We start from the raw sequence: 22,104 nt of genomic DNA on the forward strand, positions 1-22,104 counted from the left end.
GGTGCTTTCTGAACTTTTGTAGTTCACCATTCCACCATTGGCAGCTCTGCCCACCTCACCAAGGGCTTGGGGTTGCCATCCATTTTGATTGTCTCCACACAGCTTTGATTTCCTTTGCTTTGCACATTGCTGCCTCTCTGAATCCATGACCCAGAGGGAGGCAACTGAGGGACAGCAGCAGAGATGTCCCGGGGTTCTCTGTGGCACTTGGAGCTGTAGGTGTGTGTGAGACGTGCCCAAGCCTGTTCTCATCCCTTCTCCACAAATGGCTGCCTGGGCTGCCTTGGTTTCACTTTCACAAGTGCTCGGCTGTGTTTCAGATCCTCCCCTACAGAAATGAGCAAAGTTGCTTTGGGGGCTTTTAATCCATAATTCAAATAATGGCTGGAGTGATGAGCACAGTGAACAGGTTAGGAAACAGTTAACAGTGGTAACAGTTTTAACAATGCACAGTTGTAAAATGTGTTTCCCCTGTCATGGCTACTTTTTCAGTCCCTTTATCAATCAAAATAGCTGGAAACCTTTTAGTTTCTGAAGTATTTTCACTATAGGAGTGAGAGAAACAGGTTTCTTTATATATTAACTTGGAAAATGCTACAAATATTAAACCTCCTATTATTCAGTCAATAGTTCCTAAATATTTTTACTTTTGATAAGAAAATAATCCGAGTATTGCCATTAGTGAGCTACAGAGAAACCTCACACCTCATCATCATCTTTCTTAGATGGTTGTGGCTCAAAGATGGTTAATTATATTCAGCCAAATCATTAAAAAAAGTTGACTCACATTCCTTGCTTGTCCAGAATTCCTGATTTTTCCTGTTAAATCGAGGGGAGTTTTGTGATTTACAGCACCTAAATCAGGGGTATACATCCAGTGTAGGAAATTCTCAGCCTTGGTGCTCAGCATTTGAATTAACCTTTCCTGTGGTTGTTTTTTCTTGCATGTAAACAGAGGAAATGCAAGAAGGAAAAATAGAGGCTTCTGACAATTCCACAGAAATTTAGGAGGCTGCACAGTTTCCTACCCATAAGCTGACAGGCAGTTTTTGTGTAGAAACCCTACTTTTGGGGCAGTGGAGCAAATATGTAATTGGAATTTTATATAGTACAGCAGGAGTTTTTAGAAAACGGATTGTTTGGCTTTTTGAGATTTGTAAGAAATCAAAATAAAGAGTTTTGTTGGGTTTTCTTGTCCTGTCAAAGCTGCTGACACAGTGATAACCAGAAAATAAAATCTTAGATGCGTTTAAATGTAAAAGTAAAATCTTAGATGCAGAATTTTAAATTGAAAGAAACCCCCTGCCTCTGTGTTTTGCTCAAACAACAGAATTACTGACAGGAAAGGCTTACCTGAGTAAATACCAATTCTTAATGTTGTACAATTTGTAAAAATTCACTTTTTCTGTTCTACTCAACTAAATAGTTACTATTTGGAAGAAAACCTGGTGTCACTAAGTGTCACTGTGAACTGAGTGTGTGCAACTAAATCACTTGGGCAAAAATGGTCACTGTGTTCTGAGCATAAAGCATCAAGAATTGTTTTGTTGGCTGATGATAACATAAACAGTCTGATTGGCTCAGCTTAATCCTTCCTAAGTCTTATTTTTAAAAAGAACAAATCACTGTTACTATTCACCTCAATCATTTAACATTGATGCTGTGCATGAAGGAAAATTAAACCAAGGAAGCCTGCTACTTAAATAATCTTTTTCTTTTTCCAACAAGGAAGCCTCAATTAAACGAATTACAGTTCCAGTTCATCCTCAGGTGTGATTTTATGGACCTTCTGGTTTCTAAAGAGTCTTCAGTCCTGATAAAACTGCCCTCAGGCTATTGAGAGCTCCAGCACCAAGGACATGCTTTATTCTCCTCTTCCTTTTTTAGGTTGGCAAAATACGTTTTGAATCTTTAGAGAACTGAAGGAATGGTTACACCTGAAGGTTGGCTCCAGAAGAGACACATCACCACCACCTTAGAGGAGAATTCTGTTAATTCTGGTCTTTGTTTTCCCAAATACATATGAAGATTGAACTTAATGATCCTGGAGGTCTTTTCCAACCTTAATGATTCTGTGATGTTCCTGCTGGAATAGTTTTGATTCCACAGATGTTTGTATTTTTCCAGAATACTCTTTCCCCCAACAAAAAAAAAAAGCCATTAAGAACAGAAACCACCCAACTTTTCTTTTCCAAGGGGGAAGTGGAACAGATCTCAATGATGAAGCCCAAAGGGCAGACGGAGCACGACGAAGGAATGCTGGAATATTTGGAAGATATCATTGGATCTGCACGGCTGAAGGAGCCCATCCAGACTCTGTGTCGCAGGGTAGAGCTCCTGAACGAGCTCAGGGGAGAGAAGGTGAGGCCTGGGAAGCTTTGATTTAGCATTTCTTGTAGAATTATTCTCTAATTCTAGGGGTGCACACACAGCTGTGTGAGGAGAACTAAAAACACGCTGAATTACTTGTGGAGATCTGTTGCAGGACTTGCTTTCAGAACATTTTATTGATGCATTGACTTCTAAAAGTATTAAATAAGTCCTAAAAGTTCTAAATAATAAGAGTTCTTTTTACTTACTGTGTCCTTGGTAAATCCTGATCCTGTTGCAGGCTTGTTTTAAAGGCCATGAAGGAAAACAAAAGATGTGTAGTTGCAGAATTAACTTTAAAAGGTTGATATATAGAAAATAAACCTGTATATGTTCTTTCAGAAAGCTTGTGCTAAATCCCCTCTCCTGATCTCCAGCTCTCCAGAGCTGTGTCCTACAAAAGGTCCTGGGGGGTTTCTCCTCGTGGTTTCCCCCTCTAGGCCTGGCTCTGCCCCAGCTCTGCCCCTCTGTTTTGTTTAGTTAAATCGAGTTAAAATGGTGGAAAAAGAAAAGGATGCCTTGGAAGAGGACAAGAATCATGCCATTGAGTTCCTGTGCTTGGAAAACAAAATATTTAAAGAAAAAAATCATATCTCTCAGTACTACATGTAAGTTATTCTCTAAAGCTTTGGGGTGGCTTTAGAGGGTGGTGTTAAACTCAGCTTTAATATCTCTAATTAGAAATGTTTTGCATTTCTTAATCAGTAATTAATGTTATAGTTTAATACTTTACATAAACCACGTTGTTACACTGAAGCTTCATGGGAAAAAGTGGAGTTTGAGGGTTTATTGTTGTGGGTTTTTTTTCCCCAGCCATGACCTAAAGAAACGAATAAAGGATCTGGAAATGCAGAAAGAAAAAATTAATGAAGAAACAAAAAGCATCAATGAGAAAAGCAGTAAACTTGCAGAGGAAACAAAAACCAAAAATAAAGCTCTGAAAGAACTTGAAAAGTAAGTATTTTAGGGATATATTCACAAGTACTGTGTTTTACATGTTCCCCCACCAAAATCTTAAATTATCTGATGAGCAGAGTCACTTCTGCTGTATCTAAACATTCCCTGGAATGGATTAAATGATCTTTTGCACAAAAATAAATTACAACAAATTTCTGTTGGTCTGATATGGTTCTGCAAGTTGTTTCTCTCTGAGAATCTGGGTGATATTCAAATATCTGATATTTTTAATGGATTTTAAAGTACATATTTCTTTGTATTGACTGTAAAAAAATAATTGGGAGGTGGTTTTTAGATTTACAACTGTGATGTTTAGGTACAGGGATTTAGATATTTTTCTGATGAAACATCATTTCCTCAGGGAAAATACTGTGAATATGGTAAATATTGGATGTTGTTATTCACAAAAACTGAGTAATATTGGTTTAAATTCTCTCTACTCCACTGACATTATTTTTATACTGTATGAAATGGATCATTCTTTATTTTTTCCTTCAGGAAATGCAATAAAATTACAAAATTCATAGAGGAAAATAAAGAAAAATTTAATCAATTGGATTTGCAGGATGTGAGAGTGAGGGAAAATCTAAAACATGCCAAAGGCAAGATTAAAAAACTGGAGAAGCAGCTTCAAAAGGATAAAGAAAAGGTAATTGAACCACAACTTGATTTAGTTGGAGAAGTGTAATGGGTTGTGAGAACATCTTTGGGCAGCTGGGAGAAAATAGAAAAGAAACCAATTGCAGTTTGTGCAACAAAGAAGATGGAAAATGAGGTTGAAATTATTTTAATCAGATATTTTAAGTCCTTTAAATCAGCCCGAGATTTTGTATGCAAATAACTTCCTGCAGTAGTGCATTATGTCCCTTAATTGAGTTAATTTAGTGGATCTGTGTTCTCAGGTTGGTTGTTTCCAGCTGTTGTGATCTGAACTCACTCTTTGGATCATGTGGGGAGTTCAGAATTCCCTTGTTTTCAGTGGGAGAGGGAATTAAAAGCCTTTTCCTTCTGCAGGTCGAAGAACTGAAGAAAGTCCCTTCCACGAGCAGCAAAGCCATCGATGAGGCAAAGGCAAAGAAGGAGCTCCTGGAAAAGGCAAAGGAGAAGGAGGAAGCAAAACTCCAGCAGGTCCTGGCCAGCCTTCAGGATGAGACAAAAGAAATTCGGAAGGAAAAAGAGGTTTGAACAGCTCTGGCTTGGAAAACTTGCTGTGTTAACTTTGCAGTGCTGAAGGAAACGATCACAAGACACTTAGGAAATGCCATTTTCCATGACAATTCCACTGTTTCAGGTGTTACCTCAGTGCAGCCTCACTGGGAAGTTAATCTTCAGTTTATAATTAGAGCTAAATCTTTCTTGTCTGCCCTTATAGTGATCAAGTATATCACTCATATGTTTGTAATAAATAATCTTACACTTCCATCATTTAAATGCACTTTCACTTTCTCCCACCAAACCATTTAAGCCAATATGCTACTTCAGTAAAGATATTTTGGAATGGGATGTTCCAAACCTTTCCCAGCTAATAATCTGCCTTTGAATTAATGGACAACTACTCTTGTAGTTGGACAACTACTCTTGTACTCTGGTGGTTGTTGTTGAAGCTGTTCAATCACTGAACACCTGGAGGCTGGAAATTTATCCTGTAAATTTGGGGGGTTATTTTCTGTACTTGAAAACGTGGATTCTCCACTTGAGCTGTAATTTAGCACAAATTAAGAAAATGATATAAAGCTTATATGAAAATGTTCTGTGATAATTCCCTGAAGTTCTTTATAATTAGGACAAATGCCTTGTTTAATTTCCACCCAGAATATGTTAATAAATGAAGAAATCCTGGTTCTTCTAGAGCACAGGACTGTTTTCTGCTGACAGCAGAGCTGTAAAAGAACACCCCATTTCCTCTTTCTTTCCCACAGTGGGACTGAGGTAACAAACCCCACAGCTGCCTGGTTGATTTGTACCCTCTGGTTGATTTGCAGGGCAAAGAGAAGGAGCTCATGGAGTTCAGTAAGGAGGTGACCGAGGCCCGTTCCAACATGGAGCTCAAGCAGTCGGAGCTGGAGATCTACCTGAGCAGGTACAACACGGCCCTGGCTCAGCTCAGCCAGGCCAAGGAGGCCCTGAGCAGCACCTCAGAGACCCTGAGGGAGAGGAGAGCTGCCATCCAGGACATCGCTGGGAAACTACCCCAGGCCGAGCAGCAGCTGAAGGAGGTGACGCTTGACTTTCCTGTTTCATTTCTTGGAGTCACAGCACAATATTGTGACACAAACCAAAGTGAATTGTTAACACTAATCTCAGATAAACAACATTCAAACCCTATATTCTAATACTCAGTTCACTGAGGGAATAAGTATTTGATTTCACACTTAGTTTGGGTTAAGCCAATGTTAATATTAAGCACTGAAATTACATCCTGCATATCCCTGCAAGGGAATCAGGTTAAATATCACACTGAGACATGTTAAAGAAATAAATGGGTGTATTTCTGAGCCTTCTTCAGGGTGGGGAGGCCCTGGCACAGGCTGCCCAGAGAAGCTGTGGCTGCCCCATCCCTGGAAGTGTCCAAGACCAGGTTGGAGCAACCAGGGCTAGTGGGAGGTGTCCCTGCTCATGGCAGAGATGGGACTGGATGGGCTTTAAGATCCCTTCCAACCCAAACCATTCTGGGATTATTTGAATTTCATTCCTTGCTCCTCTCTTATTCCCCAAAATAAAAGAGAATGCCTGAATCCAGTAGTTTTCACGAGGCTGAGTGAGACAGTGTCTTTCTTTCTTTCTTTGAACCCCCAGAAAGAGAAGGCTCTGGAGAAGCTGGGAAGGGAGGAATCGGGGGTGAAGGATCTGGTGCGGAACCTGCGGCGGAAAGTGGAAGAAGCCAAAAGTTCCTTAGCACAAAGTCGCAGTCGAGGAAAAGTGCTCGAGGCTCTGCTCCAGCAGAAGAAATCTGGGAATATTCCTGGACTATATGGAAGACTGGTAAATTTTAGGAGGCTCTTATACTTTTAGGCTTAAACTTTAAAGGAACTGAGTGGTGTTTCTGTGACTGAGTAAATGTGGGATGCCTCACTTCTCTGGTGCTGGGAATTTCGAGAGCAGACCTGTAAGTCCTGTGGAATGGCTGTAAGGTAAAACATTTTTCAGTTCTTTCCAGTTGGTTTAAAATTCAGAGCTGAGGCAGAATTGTTCATTCCTGTTGCACATCACTGTAAATGTGCATTTGGTATTCTGCAATTTTTCCCCACCTGTCCATCCAAGGAGAATTATCTCTGCTTCAGAAAAATGAGTCTGTTCAGTGTATGTACATTTGAAAAAAATGCATAGATTTATTAAAAAGGATAAAACTCCAGGAGCAGCCACAGCTGCCAAGCTCATCCATGTGCTTCCACCTCAATTCTCAGGGAGACCTGGGAGCCATCGATGACAAGTATGATGTGGCCATTTCCTCGTCATGTGGAGCCTTGGACCACATTGTTGTGGACACCATTGACACTGCCCAGGCCTGTGTGAACTTCCTGAAGGCAGGAAAGATTGGAGTTGCCACCTTTATAGCCCTGGACAAGGTGAGTCCCAGGGCTTGGGCAAAACTAATTGTTTCACTGTTAATTACAGTCTGATTGTGTTTGCTTTAAAGCCTTAACATCCCTTCGAACGATGGAATGACCTCAGCATTTATCCTAAAGGACACCTCCTTCCTTTATTTTCTTTGTGGGCATAGATGACTGTATGGGAAAAGAAAATGGGAAAAATCCCAACTCCTGAAAATACCCCCCGGCTGTTTGACCTGGTGAAGGTGCAGGACGAGAAGGTTCGCCTGGCGTTTTACTTCGCACTGCGGGACACCCTGGTGACTGAAAACTTGGATGAAGCCACCAGAGTGGCATTCCAAAGGGATAAAAGGTGGAGGGTGGTGACACTGCAAGGACAAATCATCGAGGTGTCAGGTACTGCAGCACACACTTGTGCTTTGTAGCTGATATCGAAGCCCAACGTGTTCTCTGACCTCTTCTCATCCCTTGTGCTGCAGGAACGATGACTGGAGGGGGGAGAATCCTGAAGGGCAGGATGGGATCCTCAGTTGTCATGGATGTCTCAGAAGAAGAGGTTAGTACAGAATCCTAATGAAAAGGGGAATTCCCTCAGAGTTCCCTAGGGTTTGGCAGTTCATAGCATGTGTGTGTGTGTCCTTTGAAATCAGCATGAGCAGGGAACAGTGTGGGATGTAACACTAACAATGGTTTATAAAGCCAAAATTCACAAGCTTAGCAGAGGTTATGGTGCTCTTTAGTGCATAAAAGGGTGGTCAGGCACTGAAAGGGGCTGCCCAGGGAGGTTTGGAGTCCCCATCCCTGGAGGTGTCCCAGGAAGGCCTGGCTGTGGCACTCAGTACTCTGGGCTGGGGGACAGGGTGAGGATGGGGCACAGGGTGGACTGGATGACCTGGATGTCTTTTCCAACCTCAGTGATCCTGGGATTGTGTATTTTTTCACAGCACAGGTGTCATAAGCCCATTATTGAATGTTTAGTCCCATAGTGGTACCTTTGGTAGCTTGGGAAGTGATTGGAGGTAGGGATGAGAACATGGAAGATATGGATCAGAAGGAACCACTTCTTGCAGAGCAGTCCAACAGAAAAGACAGGTTTGGGCCCTCACTGGTATCCATGCAAGATTTGTCAAGGAGTGTCAGAACTTTCCTTCCAATTTGTATTTTAGGAATACTTTGACATATCAGGATGCAGTTTGCTTTTTCTTCTGAATTCTTTTAGGTTTTAATCTGTACTTGCCCCTCATTTTTCACCATTAGAGCTGATATTCATTGCAAATTATCAAATGTCACCTTTTTACTCCACTCGATCCTTGTGTTTGCAGAGCTCACAGACTGTGCTCTGTCTGTGGCAGTGAGAGCAGGTAAATGATCCTCTCTTTCTGTGTAGGTCAGTCAGATGGAGGCCCAGCTGCAGAAGGATTCTAAAAGAGCAGTGCAGTGCGAGGAAGAGAAATCCCAGCTGGAAGAGGCCGTAAGGAAACTGCAGCAGGACATCTGGGAGATGAGGAACACCTCGGAGAAGTACACGGCCAGTATCCAGGTGAGCAACACCTGAGCTCTGCAGGAGTGTCCTGGGGCACTTCCAGCCCCACACAGTCCTGAGGAGAGTCCAAGGACAGGATCCCAACCCCGTTGTGTTCTTGTTCTCCCCAGAGTTTTGCTGAGCAAGAAATTCATCTAAAAAACCAACTCAAGGAACTCGAAGCGAACGTCGTCGCTGCTGCTCCCGACAAAAGCAAACAGCAGGAATTGGAAAAAGCCCTGGAGGGTTATAAAAAAGGTACATTTTGTGGAGGTGGGAGTAGAGATTAAAATGGTAATCAACAGAGGAAGCAATGATTTGGGCTTTGTGCTTCAGTTCCATGTCTTGGTTTGGGACCTCATTTCTTCTAAGGAGGGTAAAAGGTATTTCTAGAGATTAGAGAGTAAAAAACATTTCTTTTTTTGCAATTTCTCAAGCTGAATTAAACATTAATTTTAGTATTTTGTTTCTTTGGTTAGAGTTTTCTGGCTGTATGACATACAGATTCATAGGGAAACTGAGTTTAAGTAATGAGGAGATAATGTTATTAAAGTCAAGTGAAGGCTCTTTCCATGTTCTAACTAGACTATTACATGAGTATAAAATAAATCCCCTGTGGTCTGTGGTGGGCACACATCCTTGTGAAATAATACTGTTCAGCAGGTGTAGTAACTGCACAGTAACACCAACTCCTGAGCAACAGTTGGTGGCCAGCTCTTAAAATGTAACCTTTGAGCATTTTCTTATTAAATAAATGCAAAGAGTGAGCTTGGAATAGCTGCTTATGCACTGTCTCATGTATTTAAGTACCCTGTGTACATGAAATTATCCAGTTAAGTGTTTAGGGGTTTACACCAGGACAGCTTTGGTAGTAGAACAGTGTCAGAAAGACGTGGGTGGTATTTTTCTGTTTGTCACAGTTAAACTCACCATTTTTCACAGTATAAAGAAATATGTGCAGTTCTCAATACAGTGAAAGAGCAGAGCCTAAATCACTTCAATCACTTGATGACTTAAATCTTGATGTTCTCAGCAGTTCCACGGGTGCCAGAGTGATTCACCCCCTTTGTTCCTGCCAGGTTATGAGCAGCTGGCTGAGAAAGCCCAGGAAATGGGAAATGAAGTGAAACGGCTGCAGAACCTCATCATGGACATCACCAATCGTAAAGTCAAAGCCCAGCAAGACAAAATTGATAAGATTGACAAAGAGATAGATGAATGTTCCTCGGCCATCACCAAGGCCCAGGTGGCAGCCAGGGCTGCAGACAGGTACAGCACTCCCACTCCTCAGGGAGCTCAAGAGAAACACCAGTTTGGGGTTTCTGATCGTTTCAAAGTCACATTTAATCAGCAGTTCTCTGATATTTGCCTGGCACTGAACTGCCATATTTCAGCTTAAAGATCCAAACTGCCACACACACTGGAGCAGTTCAGATCTGAGGGCACTGATTTGATGATGAGACCTGTCAGGAAAGAAAATGGGGTCTGTTTTTGGTGTTAGCTTAGCAATCCATAGTGAATATTTGGAACAAATGTCCAGTTTGTCTCTGAGAGAAGAAATTGTCATTTAATGAGGGTTGGCTGCTCTGAGCTTAAGGAAGACAACTTTGTTTTCCTTGGATACCTCAGGAGTGTGGGAGTTGATGCCTAAACAAGCACTTCCTCCTTGGTTGTCAGCAAATTGTGTCTCGAGGTTATTTTCTGTCCCATTTGCCCTTGTTTGGGGTGCACAACCATCTCTGTCCCCCTGCAGGAACCTGACAAAATCTGAGGAGGCTCTTCAGCGCACGGAGAAGGAGATGGAAGAGAATGAGAAGGACATTAAAAACTTGACAGCAGAGCTGACCACGCTGGAGGAGAAAGCCACAGAGGTGATGAACGACTGCAAGCAGGCTGAGGTGGGTGGCACCTCCAGGTAAACCAGGGTGATGACTGACATCCTCACTGTGTCCCACTTACAGCCCAATCCCATGCAAATGTTGGTGTACAGCTGCAGACTGACATTCCAAGGAATAGCAATGGTGTATTTTTATTTTTTATACTCACCTGGAAATGTATCTTGACCCAGTTTGCTGAATATTAGAAAACAACTTACACCAGGTTTCCCCAAGGAAATTATTGGATTTAAAACTTGCTTAAAAATAGATTTTTTTTTCCAGTTATGTGGGATTTTAGTTTCCCGTCTGGATTTCTGGATGGGAGGGAGGGAAAACAACCAGCATGGCTGAACCTCTTCCAAATACAGCTGGGTTTTGAGCCTGTCTTTCTCTAAAACTGCCTTTTAGCTGAAAGTGTGTGAGTGTAGGACTCAAGATCGTACTTTGATCCAGATCAGGAATGAAAACATAAACTGCAGCCTATTTTCAGTCACTCCACAATTCAGGGAGCAGCTCATAAATCCAAGGCTGTGTGTTTGTTTGCATCAATCCCTGTATATAAACACAGTGAAAACAAACCCACAACCCAAGAGAGGGGTGACAGTTTTGCAGGTGACTGATGAATGCTCTGGTTTGGTGATTTCTGTCCAGGAAGCTTTGCCAGCAATGCAGGAGGAGAAGAAGAATTTGCTCCAGGAGATTGAAAGGATTCGGGATGAGGAACATGAACTTCAGAGTGAAGCTCTGAGCATCAAACTGAAAATTGAACAAGTTGACAGTCACATCTCTGCCCACCAGGGAAAGGTTAAATACTGGCAAAAAGAGGTAGGGAAATGGTTGAGGTCCTAAACCTTCAGTCATGGAATTGTGGGATGGTTTGGGTTGGGAAGGGACCCTAAAGCTCATCTCATTCCACCCCTGCCGTGGGCAGGGACACCTTCCACTATCCCAGGTCCCAGCCCTGTCCAACCTGGCCTTGGACACTTCCAGGGATTCAGGGGCAGCCACAGCTTCATCTCACAGGATGAGCACATTAACATCTCATTAAAACCAGATAATCTGGGAGAAAACTCCTCTTCAGCTCACAGTTTAGTGGTGTTTATGCAGGAACAGGATAACGGGGTAAAAGGGTATTTATTGTGTTTTTCACATCCTATTTAAAGGGAGTTGTGAAGAATCTTTGAGTGTTTGGAGAAGTTTCACTATGTACCAACACAGAAAATACTTATTTTAGAGTGATAACTGTTAGGATTTGAAAAGATTCCTGGTAATGGCTGTTGCATTTCAGATCTCCAAGCTGTCCCTGCACCCCATCGAGGACAAGCCCCCCGAGGAGCTGCCCGTGCTGGGTGAGCAGGAGCTGGAGGCGCTGCAGGATCCCAACGGGATCACCAAGAGGATCGCGCTGCTGGAGGCCCAGAGGCACGAGATGAAACCCAACCTGGGGGCCATTGCTGAGTACAGGAAGAAGGTAAAGCCTCACCAGGGCCATCCCATCTCTGGGAATTCCAGCAAAAAGGAGTCCTGCTCCTTTTCCTTCAGGGAATTGCAATGGAACCCTGGGATTTTCCCATTCCTGTTACCAGCCTTAGTGTTTGTCAGCTCATCCTCAACCAAGTTGTTTTAGGAGCTTCCCTAAGCCTTTTGTATTCCAGACCATCAGCTGAAGGCAACTTCCTTCATGATCTTGGAGGTCCTTTCCAACCTAAATCATTCCCTGACTCTCCTCTGAATGTTGTATTTAGAGTCAAGTCTTCACAGCTGAGACAGAAAAAATACTGAAAGTTTTTTTCTCCTCAATTCAATAATAGTGGACTATCCATCAGGTTAAATACTTTTTATTTTAATATGATTTTTCCCTTAGCAGCAAAGGAGAAGAGAGGGATAATTTTGGGTTTTTTGTTTGAGGGCTGTTAGCCTGAAATTCTTGAAAAAGGCATTTTCAAATGGTAGGAAAAGTGGTTTAAAATGTAAATCGAGGAGGCACTTCTTTAACTGCATTTCTGTGGTGCTGTTTGTGTTTCCCTGCAGGAGGACCTGTACCTGAAACACGTGGGAGAGCTGGACAACATCACCAACGAGAGGGACAACTTCAGACAGGCCTTTGAAGACCTCAGGAAGCAGAGGCTGAACGAGTTCATGGCAGGGTTCAATGTCATCACAAACAAGCTCAAGGAGAACTACCAGATGCTCACCCTGGGGGGGGATGCTGAGCTGGAGCTTGTGGACAGTCTGGATCCCTTCTCCGAGGGAATCATGTTCAGGTTGGTCAAAGTACTTCTTAATTGTCATATTCCTTTTCTCAACCTGTTTTTAAGTTGAATTTCACTGATCATCACTGAACCAAGACAGGCTCACCATTGGCAAGGTACTGGCAGAATTCACAACTTTTTAGGTCTGGGATTCATTTCTCCTGGAGAAATCAGGAACTAACAGCAGCTGGAAAGCTTTGACCTCATTTCCCAGTGCTGAATTCCCAAATCTGCCCAGGGGATGGGGGCAGTCACGTGTTGTGCCACAAACACTCTGAGGAGCATGTTCATTATTTAGGAGTTAAAGAGCACTTGGGAAGGGAATTCCCAGGAGCTGGGAGGTGTCCCAGCTCCCAGGACAGCCCGTTCCAGCAGGTTGGGCTCAGCCACACCCCAGCTGGGCGGGTAAGTCAGGAAACCCCTCCCTGTTTGCAGTGTTCGGCCTCCCAAGAAGAGCTGGAAGAAGATCTTTAACCTGTCGGGGGGTGAGAAGACGCTGAGCTCGCTGGCGCTGGTGTTTGCCCTGCACCACTACAAACCCACCCCCCTGTACTTCATGGACGAGATCGACGCCGCCCTCGACTTCAAAAACGTCTCCATCGTGGCCTTCTACATCTATGTGAGTACCCAGGGCACCTCTCTGCCTCTTCCCTTCCCACCAGGACACACGGGCTGGCAGCACGACTACAGCACAGTTGGAATCTGCAAGGACAGTTCTCAGGGGAAGCTCAGGAGGAAGCAGATTTCCAGAAAGGGCTTGGAATTTTGCTTTCTGCATGTTTATTTAAGCTCCTAAGTTTGATGCTTTCCCAAAGTGAGGGGACTAATAGAGGATTTACGAGTGTTTTCCCTACAAATCCTCTTTCATAAGTTGTCTAAAGAGAGCTGGGATTTGCCAAAGGTGCCACATCTCCATGTGCTGTTTCCTCTTTAAAATCCCCCAAACCCTCAGCTCCTGTCAGCTGAGAATACACAACTAATTGAGCTCTCAGTGATGTCTCCATGTATCCAAGCTCATGATCTCTCAGGAGCAGGCAAGGTTGGATTTATACTTCCATTTCATTCCCATGAGCTGTGTCCCATCAGTGTCTCTGATCTGTCTTGATTAGTAGGTTTTTTCCTGCCTTTAAAAGTCCTGCCCTCACCATATTTAAGCAAAGCAAACCCTTCCAGCTACGGCTGTGGCTGCCAGTTAAACCTGGGATGTTCAGAATTATCCCAAATGTCACCACCAGTTTTTAGAACAGGTGGCAAGGATTAGGATCAGCTACTTTAAATTAGGGAAACACCTGGAACTTCCCTGCCTGCAGCTGTAGGTTTAAACTTGGCTTCCACAGTGTGTCCACAAAGGAGGGTCCATCACCCACAGGTGAGCCAAGGGTTTAATTCCAGCTGCAGTTTAGACTGACACAGACAGTTAAAACCTAGTAATGAGTTTAGCTTTTAAATGCAAATTTAACTTAATGTAGAGCTGTAGGTTGTATTTTGTGCACAACTTTGAACTTCCATGAGCAGCCTAGTCTGTGCAAGATGTCCCTGCCCACAGCAGGGGTGGAACTGGATGGGCTTTAAGGTCCCTTCCAGCCTTGTGGAATTCCTGGAACGAGGATGGGAGCAGGAACTCCGTGGCTGGTGATGACTCCTCAGTCCTGTCCCCTGGGCACGGGGCTCCCACCAGGACAGAGCTTTGGGAATGCTGGGCACTAACAAGCCCTTTGTGTTTCAGGAGCAAACCAAGAACGCCCAGTTCATCATCATCTCCCTGCGCAACAACATGTTCGAGATCGCCGACAGGCTCATCGGCATCTACAAGACCCAGAACACCACCAAAAGTGTGGGCACCAACCCCAAAAGCATCGCTCTGAAGGGACTGCAGGAACTGGCTGCCCTGGAAGGGAGAGCCCAGAGCCAGGGGGGACCCCAGAGCCAGGAGGGCCCAAGTGCCCTCCCTGCTGCTGCTGCTTTTTAGGTCTGTCTGAGCTACTTTTATTTTGGTTTGTACATTTTGTTAATAAAACCCCACCTCGATAAACTGTCACGTAAAAACTGAGGGAGGAGCTTGTTGAGGGGGGCAAAGGTAAGATTTCAGTCCGTGTCAGGGAAACAGGAGGACCCTGGAACTACCTCCCTGTGAGCCTCCTGTGTCCTGGGAAGAGCAGGGAGCAGATCCTGCTGGAAGCTGGGCCAAGGCCCAGGGAGGGAGTGGGAACAGCCACCTCCAGAGCTGCCTCCAGCTCTGGGATCCCCAGCTCAGGAAGGATGTGGAGCTGCAGGAGATGCTCTGAAGGCTGGAGCCCCTCTGGAGACAACTCCCTGCTCCTCCCCTCTCCGTGAGGGATCAGGGGAGGGTCTGCAGTGGGGGAAGGAAGGTGATGTGATGGCCAGTCCTGCTGTAAGAACAGGCTTTATTTGTAGGCAAACCTTGGAAAATAACAGTGCATTGGGAGTGGTACAGGTGTCAGTCAGCGGTAAAGGCACTTTAAATTCCTGTCATGAAAAATAAAATTGTATTAGAAATTCTTTTAAAAAGGAAAATAAAAGATAGGAAGGGGGGTAGGAAATGCAGCCTCATGGGGCAGTGAACAGACCTTCAGGATTGGAGACTGATGTGTCAAGTGCAGCCTCCCAGCAGGGCTCAGGATAAAAACAAATTGCCAGTTTTACTGGGGAATTGGTATGAGAGCACTCACACAGTCCCAGCACACACCTGGAACACCTTTCCAAAACTGAGCAGTGGGATGGGTGGGATTTGCCACTGGAACTCTGAAAGATGACAGACAAACTCAGGAACAAATTCCAGGCACAGCTCCCATCCCAGTGTCTTCCTGCTCCTCCCCCTGGGACACTCCACAGCCCCCAAGCTGCACCTGGGCTGGACTCGGGCTTTGTCAACACTGGGATAGCAGGATTGGGATCAACTTGAGGCTTAAGGAATGTAACAGTATCACCTCTGAGGACTGACCTTGCATGAACTGGCAGCAGGTGGGATTTGGCAGGACCACACAGAACCTGCTGATAACAGGCAAGTTTGGGGTTCAAAACCCCAAGTTCAAGGAGTTAAAGGGCAGGTTCAGAATTCAATCCCTGCTTACAAACCACATCAGCCAAGGAATGCTGCTGGGCTGGGAGAGAGAATTATTTTTATGAGGTCAAATACCCATTTCTGTGTTTTTCTCAACTCAATCCCCAGTGAATTGTTGCTCACTGCCTTGTGCTGGTGGAACTACAGCACTTGGAGCCTCTCCCAGGGCTTGATCCAGCCTGGTAAAGGCTAAAACTGGCTCCATTTAGGCTGGAGCAGCTCAAAAGCAGCAAATGGTGCCAGTGAGCACCTGAGGGCAGAATAAACCCCTGTCCAGGGACAGGTCTCTGTGCTGACAATCAAAAGGTTAACTATAAATTCGCATTCCTTGTCAGGTAAAGTCCTCCTACCCCGGACTCCAGCAGGAGTTTTGCCACTTCCTGCAGCATGTTTGTGTTTTCACTACACCCTAAATGATTTAGGAAAAGTCAGGGAGCAGTGGGAGGTCTCTCCCTGCCAGCCCAGACCCCCCAACGTGGGCACAGCTGGGTCTAAAACCTGTGTGTGCATCCAAGGTCCTGCTCAGCAGGAGAGGATGGGAGAGGAGGAACATGGGAAACACACGAAGTTATTACACACAGGATAAAAAAAATGACAAAAAGGGTGAAATAGTGTCCTTCACTCTACCCAGAACCAAAAACTGAGTGCCAGGGCCACGAGCACAGACCTCAAAGAGCACAAATGTCTCTGTTCCAACACGGTCACAGGCCAGGAAGCACAGAAAGGGAGTTTCTTGCACATGGGAGGCAGTGCCGGCCCTTTGCAGCTGAGGGGTCCTGATAACCTGTCATGTTTGTATTAAAAAACAATTTCAGAAGACATTACTAAAAATAAAGAGTCCATGTTGAAGGAGTTTTCAGAGCTGAGACTCAGATTCCCAGGTGTGAGCTGGTTCCAGCTGCTGGTCCTGCCTGGATCCCGGCTGGAACAAACACCTCGGTGGGACAGAGAGCCCTTTTTGGTGCAAATGTTTACTTCACTAAGACTTAGCTCAGAGGAAATCCAGGCACTAGAGGAAAGGAAGGATATGGGAATAGAAGGGGAAAGTGTATTGCTTTAATAATCCAGCTTTTCAGTGTGGATTCCTGCACTGGGCCATCACCTACTCACGGAAGCAGTCAAAGGGGACAATTCTCCTGCAGAACCCCATCAGGGAGGTGAATGGGTGGCACAGCCCATCCACAGCCTTCTGCAGGTGGGAGCAGGAATGCTGATAGAGCTGGAGCAGGAATTCTGAGATCCATGCGGGAGCAGCCTGGATGGCCCCGGGGGGCAGTGCCCTGTGCAGGGCGAGCACGGTGCCCGCCAGGCCCAGCAGCAGCAGCAGCAGCACGGGGGGCAGGCTCACGGGGGGCAGGCTCAGGGCACACACCCACTTGCTGCCTTCCACAGTTTCCTTCCCAGGGCATTTGCTGCACTGTTTCCTCCTGGGAATCAGCATCAGTTTTGGAGGGAGGATCTTGTGGATCTGACCCACTTCAGTTTTAGCCCACACATCCTTCAGCAGGTCCTCCATCCTTGGACAAATCTCCAGAGGTTTCACATCCGGCAGTTCCTTCTCCCTCAGGGCCTTGACCCGCTGCTGCAGCTCCTCCAGCTTCTCCAGGCACAGCAGGGGGGACTTCTCTTTCCGAATAGAGGAATTCAGGTACTTGAGCTCAATCTCCTCCACCTTCAGTTTGCTCACACTCTCCAGCAGGGGCTCGTATTCCCGCAGGAAGCGCCTGTTGAGCTCATCCAGAGCGCCCAGCAGAGCTTGCTTCTTGTGCTCCAAGGTGTCCCCGAGCTTTTTGAAGTACTGCCCCACGACGTCCTTCTCGCTGCGCAGGAGCTTCTCCCACTGGGATTTCTGCGCCGTCAGCTTCATGTAGCACAGCAGCACCTCCCGCCAGTATTTCTCCGGCAGCTGCTCCTGCAGTTTTCCAGCGGCCTCCTTGGCCTTCCTGTGGGCGCTGTGCAGGTCCCCGATGGGGTGCCCGCGGTGCTGCCCTATGGTGAGGCACTGCCCGCACACCAGCTGCCTGTCCAGCAGGCAGTAAATGTTGAGGGGCTGCCGGGGGTGCTCCCGGCACGTCTCCACATCCCAGGGCTCTTCCTGCCGGCACTTCTCAATGACGGCCTTGAGGGCGAAGTTGATGGGCAGGGACTCCAGCCCGGCGGCGGGAACGTCCACCAGGGCCCGGCAGTTGGGGCACTTGAGGCGCCTCCGGATGGAGAAGGTGTCGGAGCGCTGGAGAACCCCCTCCAGGCATTCCCTGCAGAAGGTGTGGGAGCAGGGAAGCACCCGGGGATCCTGGTAAATGCCGCAGCAAACGGCACAGCTCAGCTCCTCCTCCAGCCGCTCCATGGCCTGCGCGGGGAAAGCAAACACAAACAAAGGGCTTCAGCTCTTCCACAATCACTGCAGTGACCCCAGCGGGGCATTTCCTGAGCAGGAATTCCCACCTCGGCTGTTCGTTGCCAAGGGGGAAAAAAAGGCAAAATAATAATGAAAGTGAACAGTTCGGTGATTTCAGCAAAGTCTGAGCTGCACTCAGGAGCCAAGCGAGCACCCACATCCAACCTCTGCCTTAAAAAGCCAGGGAAAGCAGGAATCTGCCATTAGATGTTTTTTACGATGGGAAGCAGTAGGGAAGTGGTAAAAACAAAACTAGAATTTCTAAATAACCTCAGAATTATGAACAATTTCTCCCACCGCTTCCAACGTGAGAATAGAACAAGAAGTACAGACGCTTTTTTTTCTGCCCTCACTTCAAATGTTACTTTTGTAACACAAAATAGTCATCAGAGCATTAAACAGTCACATTTACTAGAAGCTCTCTGGAGGTTCTGGCACTAACAGTCCAACTCAGCAGCCCTTACAGACACCACCACTACCAGGATTAGATTTTTGTGTGCTATTCCCGGGTTACTTTAAGCACCAAACTCAAAAACTTTCACTTTCCATCCTTTGTGATGTTGCCTCAGTTTTTCTTTGCCAGCTTAGTGAAATCAGTGTTAAATCCCAAATAACAGTAACACTAAAACCAGTTTTCCTGATAAATCCTGATTTTTGTTTCCATTCTGCTAAAAATACGAGGGAATTGGTACCACGTTTCCTCCTCTTTGTGCCACGTTTTCCTGCCCCTCCACCAGTTTTAGTCAGAGGCTTTGCTGCACCGCAACAAGAAATTGTCTGAGTTTTCAGCATCAAAACCCATCAATTTGGGGTCTAAATCAAAATCTGCCAACAACCACCTGGAGCAGGGCTCACACTGAGGGAGGGTGGGAGCTGAACACCCAAAGCCCAGTTCTCTGAGGGTTAAACCAGCCCTGAGCACAGGAACCTGCTCTGGTGGCACAGAAATAAGCCTGGCTTATCTCACTGGCTGGGGTTGGGTCCAAAAGGGCAGTGCTGGGCTTAATTAGGGTGAAACAATGCCAAAAAATCAACTAAAAACTTTAATTTATCAGTTTATTTTTAATCTATCATCGCCCAGATCAGCCAATTCAATCTGTATGTTGTTAAGTCAACTTTATATTCAAAACACAGCCTGATTAATTCAGCTCTAAGAAAAAAATAATTAAAAAAATCTATGCAGCACACTTTCAGGTAAATTATCACAAAATGTTGGTTCACTTCTTTGAATTCTTTTTAAAAGGAAACCTTGAGAACAGCTGGGAGAAAATCTCCTAGAGGGAGACATAATTCCATATAATTCCTAAGAACTGCCCTTTAAAAGCAGAATGACAAAGAGTGTCAGCATTTATAACCAACTGCTGCATTCTCCTCAGTAAAGAGAATTTAGATCAGGTCCAACAAACATTTAACAAAAGACCTTCATGACAATGACACTAAATCTGTTTTTTACTAAATAAAGGCCATGAGGTTATTCCTCTTTTCACTGGGAAGCCACAGGCCTTTATTTCCCAGCTTTTCCAATCAGCCACTGTAGCAACACTGGGTTATTAATTCCATGTTTTTAAGTGATGCTTCAGACACTGGAACTAAAGAAATGTGACAATAACGAAGGGAGCTGAGCAACAAATCTATTCCACTGCCTAGATAATTATTTTTTATAATTAATTCCCATAGGAACTATATTTAAAGGTTTTATTTTAATTTTATATATATAAACTTATTATGAATCTTAGGAATGTCACTTCCACTGAAATCAAAGGAAAAATAGGTTATAGTTTTTCTCATGGTTGGAAAAAAAAGAATCCTTAGTTAGATATTCACTATTTTCTCTTATATATATGGAATTAATAATAATTTTTTAAAAATTTCCTTGTTTAAAATCACTAACTTGGGCAGCTCCAGCTCTTTTATTACTCCTTTTTATTTTTTATTTATTATTCCTCAGTTTCCAAACAGGATTTGGAATGTCAGTGCTGATTTTTCTAAAGCACCCTGTGTCTCCTTAATTTGTTCTAGACAATTACCAGGAGTTGTAGCAGGGAAGTAAAAGGTTTGGAATTCCCAGAATTTCACCCAGCACTGGCAGCACAGAGGAAATACCCACATATTGATTTATTTCCACTGCTGTTCACCTGCAGACTATTGGAAACAGAGCCTGGGAACAGCAGTTGGAAAATACAGAGAAGGCCCAAAATGACAGAGTTAAGCAAAGAGAAAGAAAGTAACTTTTCTAGGAAAAGAAAAGCAGCAGCAGGAAGCTGGGAAATGCTTTCCTGCACAGAGCAGATACTTTTCCTGGCATGTTCCAAACAACTGTGGCAGCAAATACATGTGCCACATGTATAGTAATAAATATATAGATTTATTGTAAGAGTTCCCCCAGCATAAACAAATCACAAACTAGAAGGTATTTTAAAATTCAAAAGTGCAATTTGTGCCAGTTTTGGAAACCTCTCAGCAATGGGATGCCTGCTAAGGACTGGGATTTTATCCTCCTCTAATTAGGGGTGTTGTAGGGAGGTGAAAACATGTCATGAAGGCAGCAGAGCTGGAGGATGGGGTGTGTGCCAAGGCATCCAGCGAAGCAGATCACAGGAATGTGGTGCATTCCTTGATAACTGTGTTCCCAGAGATCTCCTGCTCCTCCAGCTCATTATGCCAGAGGTTGTTTAGAAAAAATTATATATATTTTTATATGCAAATATACAAACAGTGGAACACAGCATACATCAGCGTTTAGGTGGATAAATAACTGCTTTATAGGACAATCCCCCACACCCCATTCTACTCCAGAGGACTTTAAAAGGTGAATTTGGCGCTGGATAACAGCCCATTCCAAGGGGCACCCCCAGGAGTGGGAGCTGCTGCTCCTCCTCCTGCCAGCAAAGGAAACCTCTGCTCTCTCCTGAAGGACTGCAACACTCAACTTCAAAATGTGCTGAACTTGAACCAAATCCACACAGAAACGCCCATTCCCTATCCCACAGAGATCCATGAAATCCTCTTCACCACTATTATAGAAGCTCAAGTTTACGTTGTGCAAGAAACAGAGATCGAATGACATTACAGTGTTTGCCATTCATAAATCACCTTCCTGGTAAAGGAACAAAACATAAACCCACCAGGAATCACAAACAGCCCTAAACCTCCCTATTCCAGCCCATTCCAGCCGTGCTGCTGCTTTATCCCACAGCACAAGTCACGGCAATTCTCAGCCTGGGATGTTCTGCCCCGGCCCCTACTCCTGCCACAGCTACTACACCGCTGGCACAGTTTTACACTTTTTGGGGTTTTTTTCCCCGCTGTTTTGGGGGTTTTAGTGACCTGAAGGAGATGAACACAGCCGTGTAGTTCCCCTGTCAAAGGGACCTGCCAGTTCCCTGCTCTCCGTCCCTGCACTGGCTCCTCCTCTGACACAACCTGACACAAGTTACCACATTCAAAAACTCCAAATTCGCGCTGGAATCACAGTTACCGGTGAATCCCGAGGGAATCTCTGACTCCTGAGAGCGAGCCGGGCTGTTTCACAGATCTCTCTCATATTATGTGTAGTTTATGTTACAAAAAGAATTCGGTCCCAGCCCTGGTTTGCATGGAACCCACAGCGATTTCCACTCAGCCGGAAACTTCCGCGCTCCACCTCAACCTCAGAAATTTTTCCAAGGCCATAATTTCAATTAAGAAGTTTACAACGGGAACTCGTGCTGGCGATTTTAAAACCCAAACTTCAGGAAAGCGGGGAGAAAGCAGAAAAACCCGCTCCAGGACTTCGATGGTCCCCTGTGGGTCCTTTCCAACTGTGGTTCTATATCCCCCTCCATCCTTTCTTTCCATGCTCGATCCCCCCTCCCTCCCTCGTAACTCTTGTCAAAGCTTCTGGTTTTTTAGCATTTATCCGTCATTCCCCTCACAGCACCAGCGGAGGTGAAGGACGAACACACTTTACCTGCGTCCCCCGCAGGGTCCCTCCTGCCGCAGCCGCAGCTCCCAGACCGGCAACGATGGGACCGTCCCTGAAGGAGTAACCGGGAAACGATGGGATCAACACCTGGAGCTCGCCGAGGTCGCACGGATAAGAACGAGCTGAAACAC

The 22,104-nt window shown here is 45.1% G+C and overlaps 2 protein-coding genes across 3 annotated transcripts in view; one reads left to right on the top strand and one right to left on the bottom strand.

Annotated features, from left to right (window-relative positions):
* The window catches only part of SMC4 (structural maintenance of chromosomes 4), a 27,345-nt gene extending 12,770 nt beyond the window's left edge, over positions 1-14,575 (top strand). For both annotated transcript variants that reach the window (XM_018079227.3, XM_018079228.3), the window contains exons 5-23: positions 2,197-2,361; positions 2,851-2,978; positions 3,184-3,324; positions 3,826-3,976; positions 4,342-4,506; positions 5,310-5,543; positions 6,124-6,309; positions 6,732-6,893; positions 7,049-7,274; positions 7,358-7,434; positions 8,266-8,418; positions 8,532-8,658; positions 9,480-9,669; positions 10,154-10,298; positions 10,929-11,102; positions 11,566-11,748; positions 12,309-12,541; positions 12,965-13,148; positions 14,256-14,575. In XM_018079227.3, coding sequence (XP_017934716.2) covers positions 2,197-2,361; positions 2,851-2,978; positions 3,184-3,324; positions 3,826-3,976; positions 4,342-4,506; positions 5,310-5,543; positions 6,124-6,309; positions 6,732-6,893; positions 7,049-7,274; positions 7,358-7,434; positions 8,266-8,418; positions 8,532-8,658; positions 9,480-9,669; positions 10,154-10,298; positions 10,929-11,102; positions 11,566-11,748; positions 12,309-12,541; positions 12,965-13,148; positions 14,256-14,498 — 3,267 coding nt within the window. In that variant the 3' untranslated portion in view covers positions 14,499-14,575. The remainder of the gene's footprint in view (positions 1-2,196; positions 2,362-2,850; positions 2,979-3,183; positions 3,325-3,825; positions 3,977-4,341; positions 4,507-5,309; positions 5,544-6,123; positions 6,310-6,731; positions 6,894-7,048; positions 7,275-7,357; positions 7,435-8,265; positions 8,419-8,531; positions 8,659-9,479; positions 9,670-10,153; positions 10,299-10,928; positions 11,103-11,565; positions 11,749-12,308; positions 12,542-12,964; positions 13,149-14,255) is intronic.
* Positions 14,576-16,182: 1,607 nt separating this feature from the next.
* On the bottom strand, positions 16,183-22,087 carry TRIM59 (tripartite motif containing 59). The gene is made up of 2 exons (XM_008930027.3): positions 21,959-22,087; positions 16,183-17,961 (listed from the first exon to the last, which is right to left on the bottom strand). Exon 2 carries the CDS (start codon positions 17,956-17,958, stop codon positions 16,714-16,716), a length of 1,245 nt encoding a protein of 414 aa, XP_008928275.2. The 5' UTR covers positions 17,959-17,961; positions 21,959-22,087; the 3' UTR covers positions 16,183-16,713.
* Positions 22,088-22,104: the final 17 nt, after the last annotated feature.

The sequence above is a fragment of the Manacus vitellinus genome, unplaced genomic scaffold (genome assembly GCF_001715985.3).
Source record: "Manacus vitellinus isolate BGI_N305 unplaced genomic scaffold, ASM171598v3 scaffold_45_pilon, whole genome shotgun sequence".
NCBI lineage: Eukaryota > Metazoa > Chordata > Aves > Passeriformes > Pipridae > Manacus > Manacus vitellinus.

What these genes read in the sequence shown, in the direction of transcription:
- TRIM59 (XM_008930027.3), bottom strand. Translation starts at nt 17,958, where the DNA reads ATGGAGCGGCTGGAGGAGGAGCTGAGCTGTGCCGTTTGCTGCGGCATT.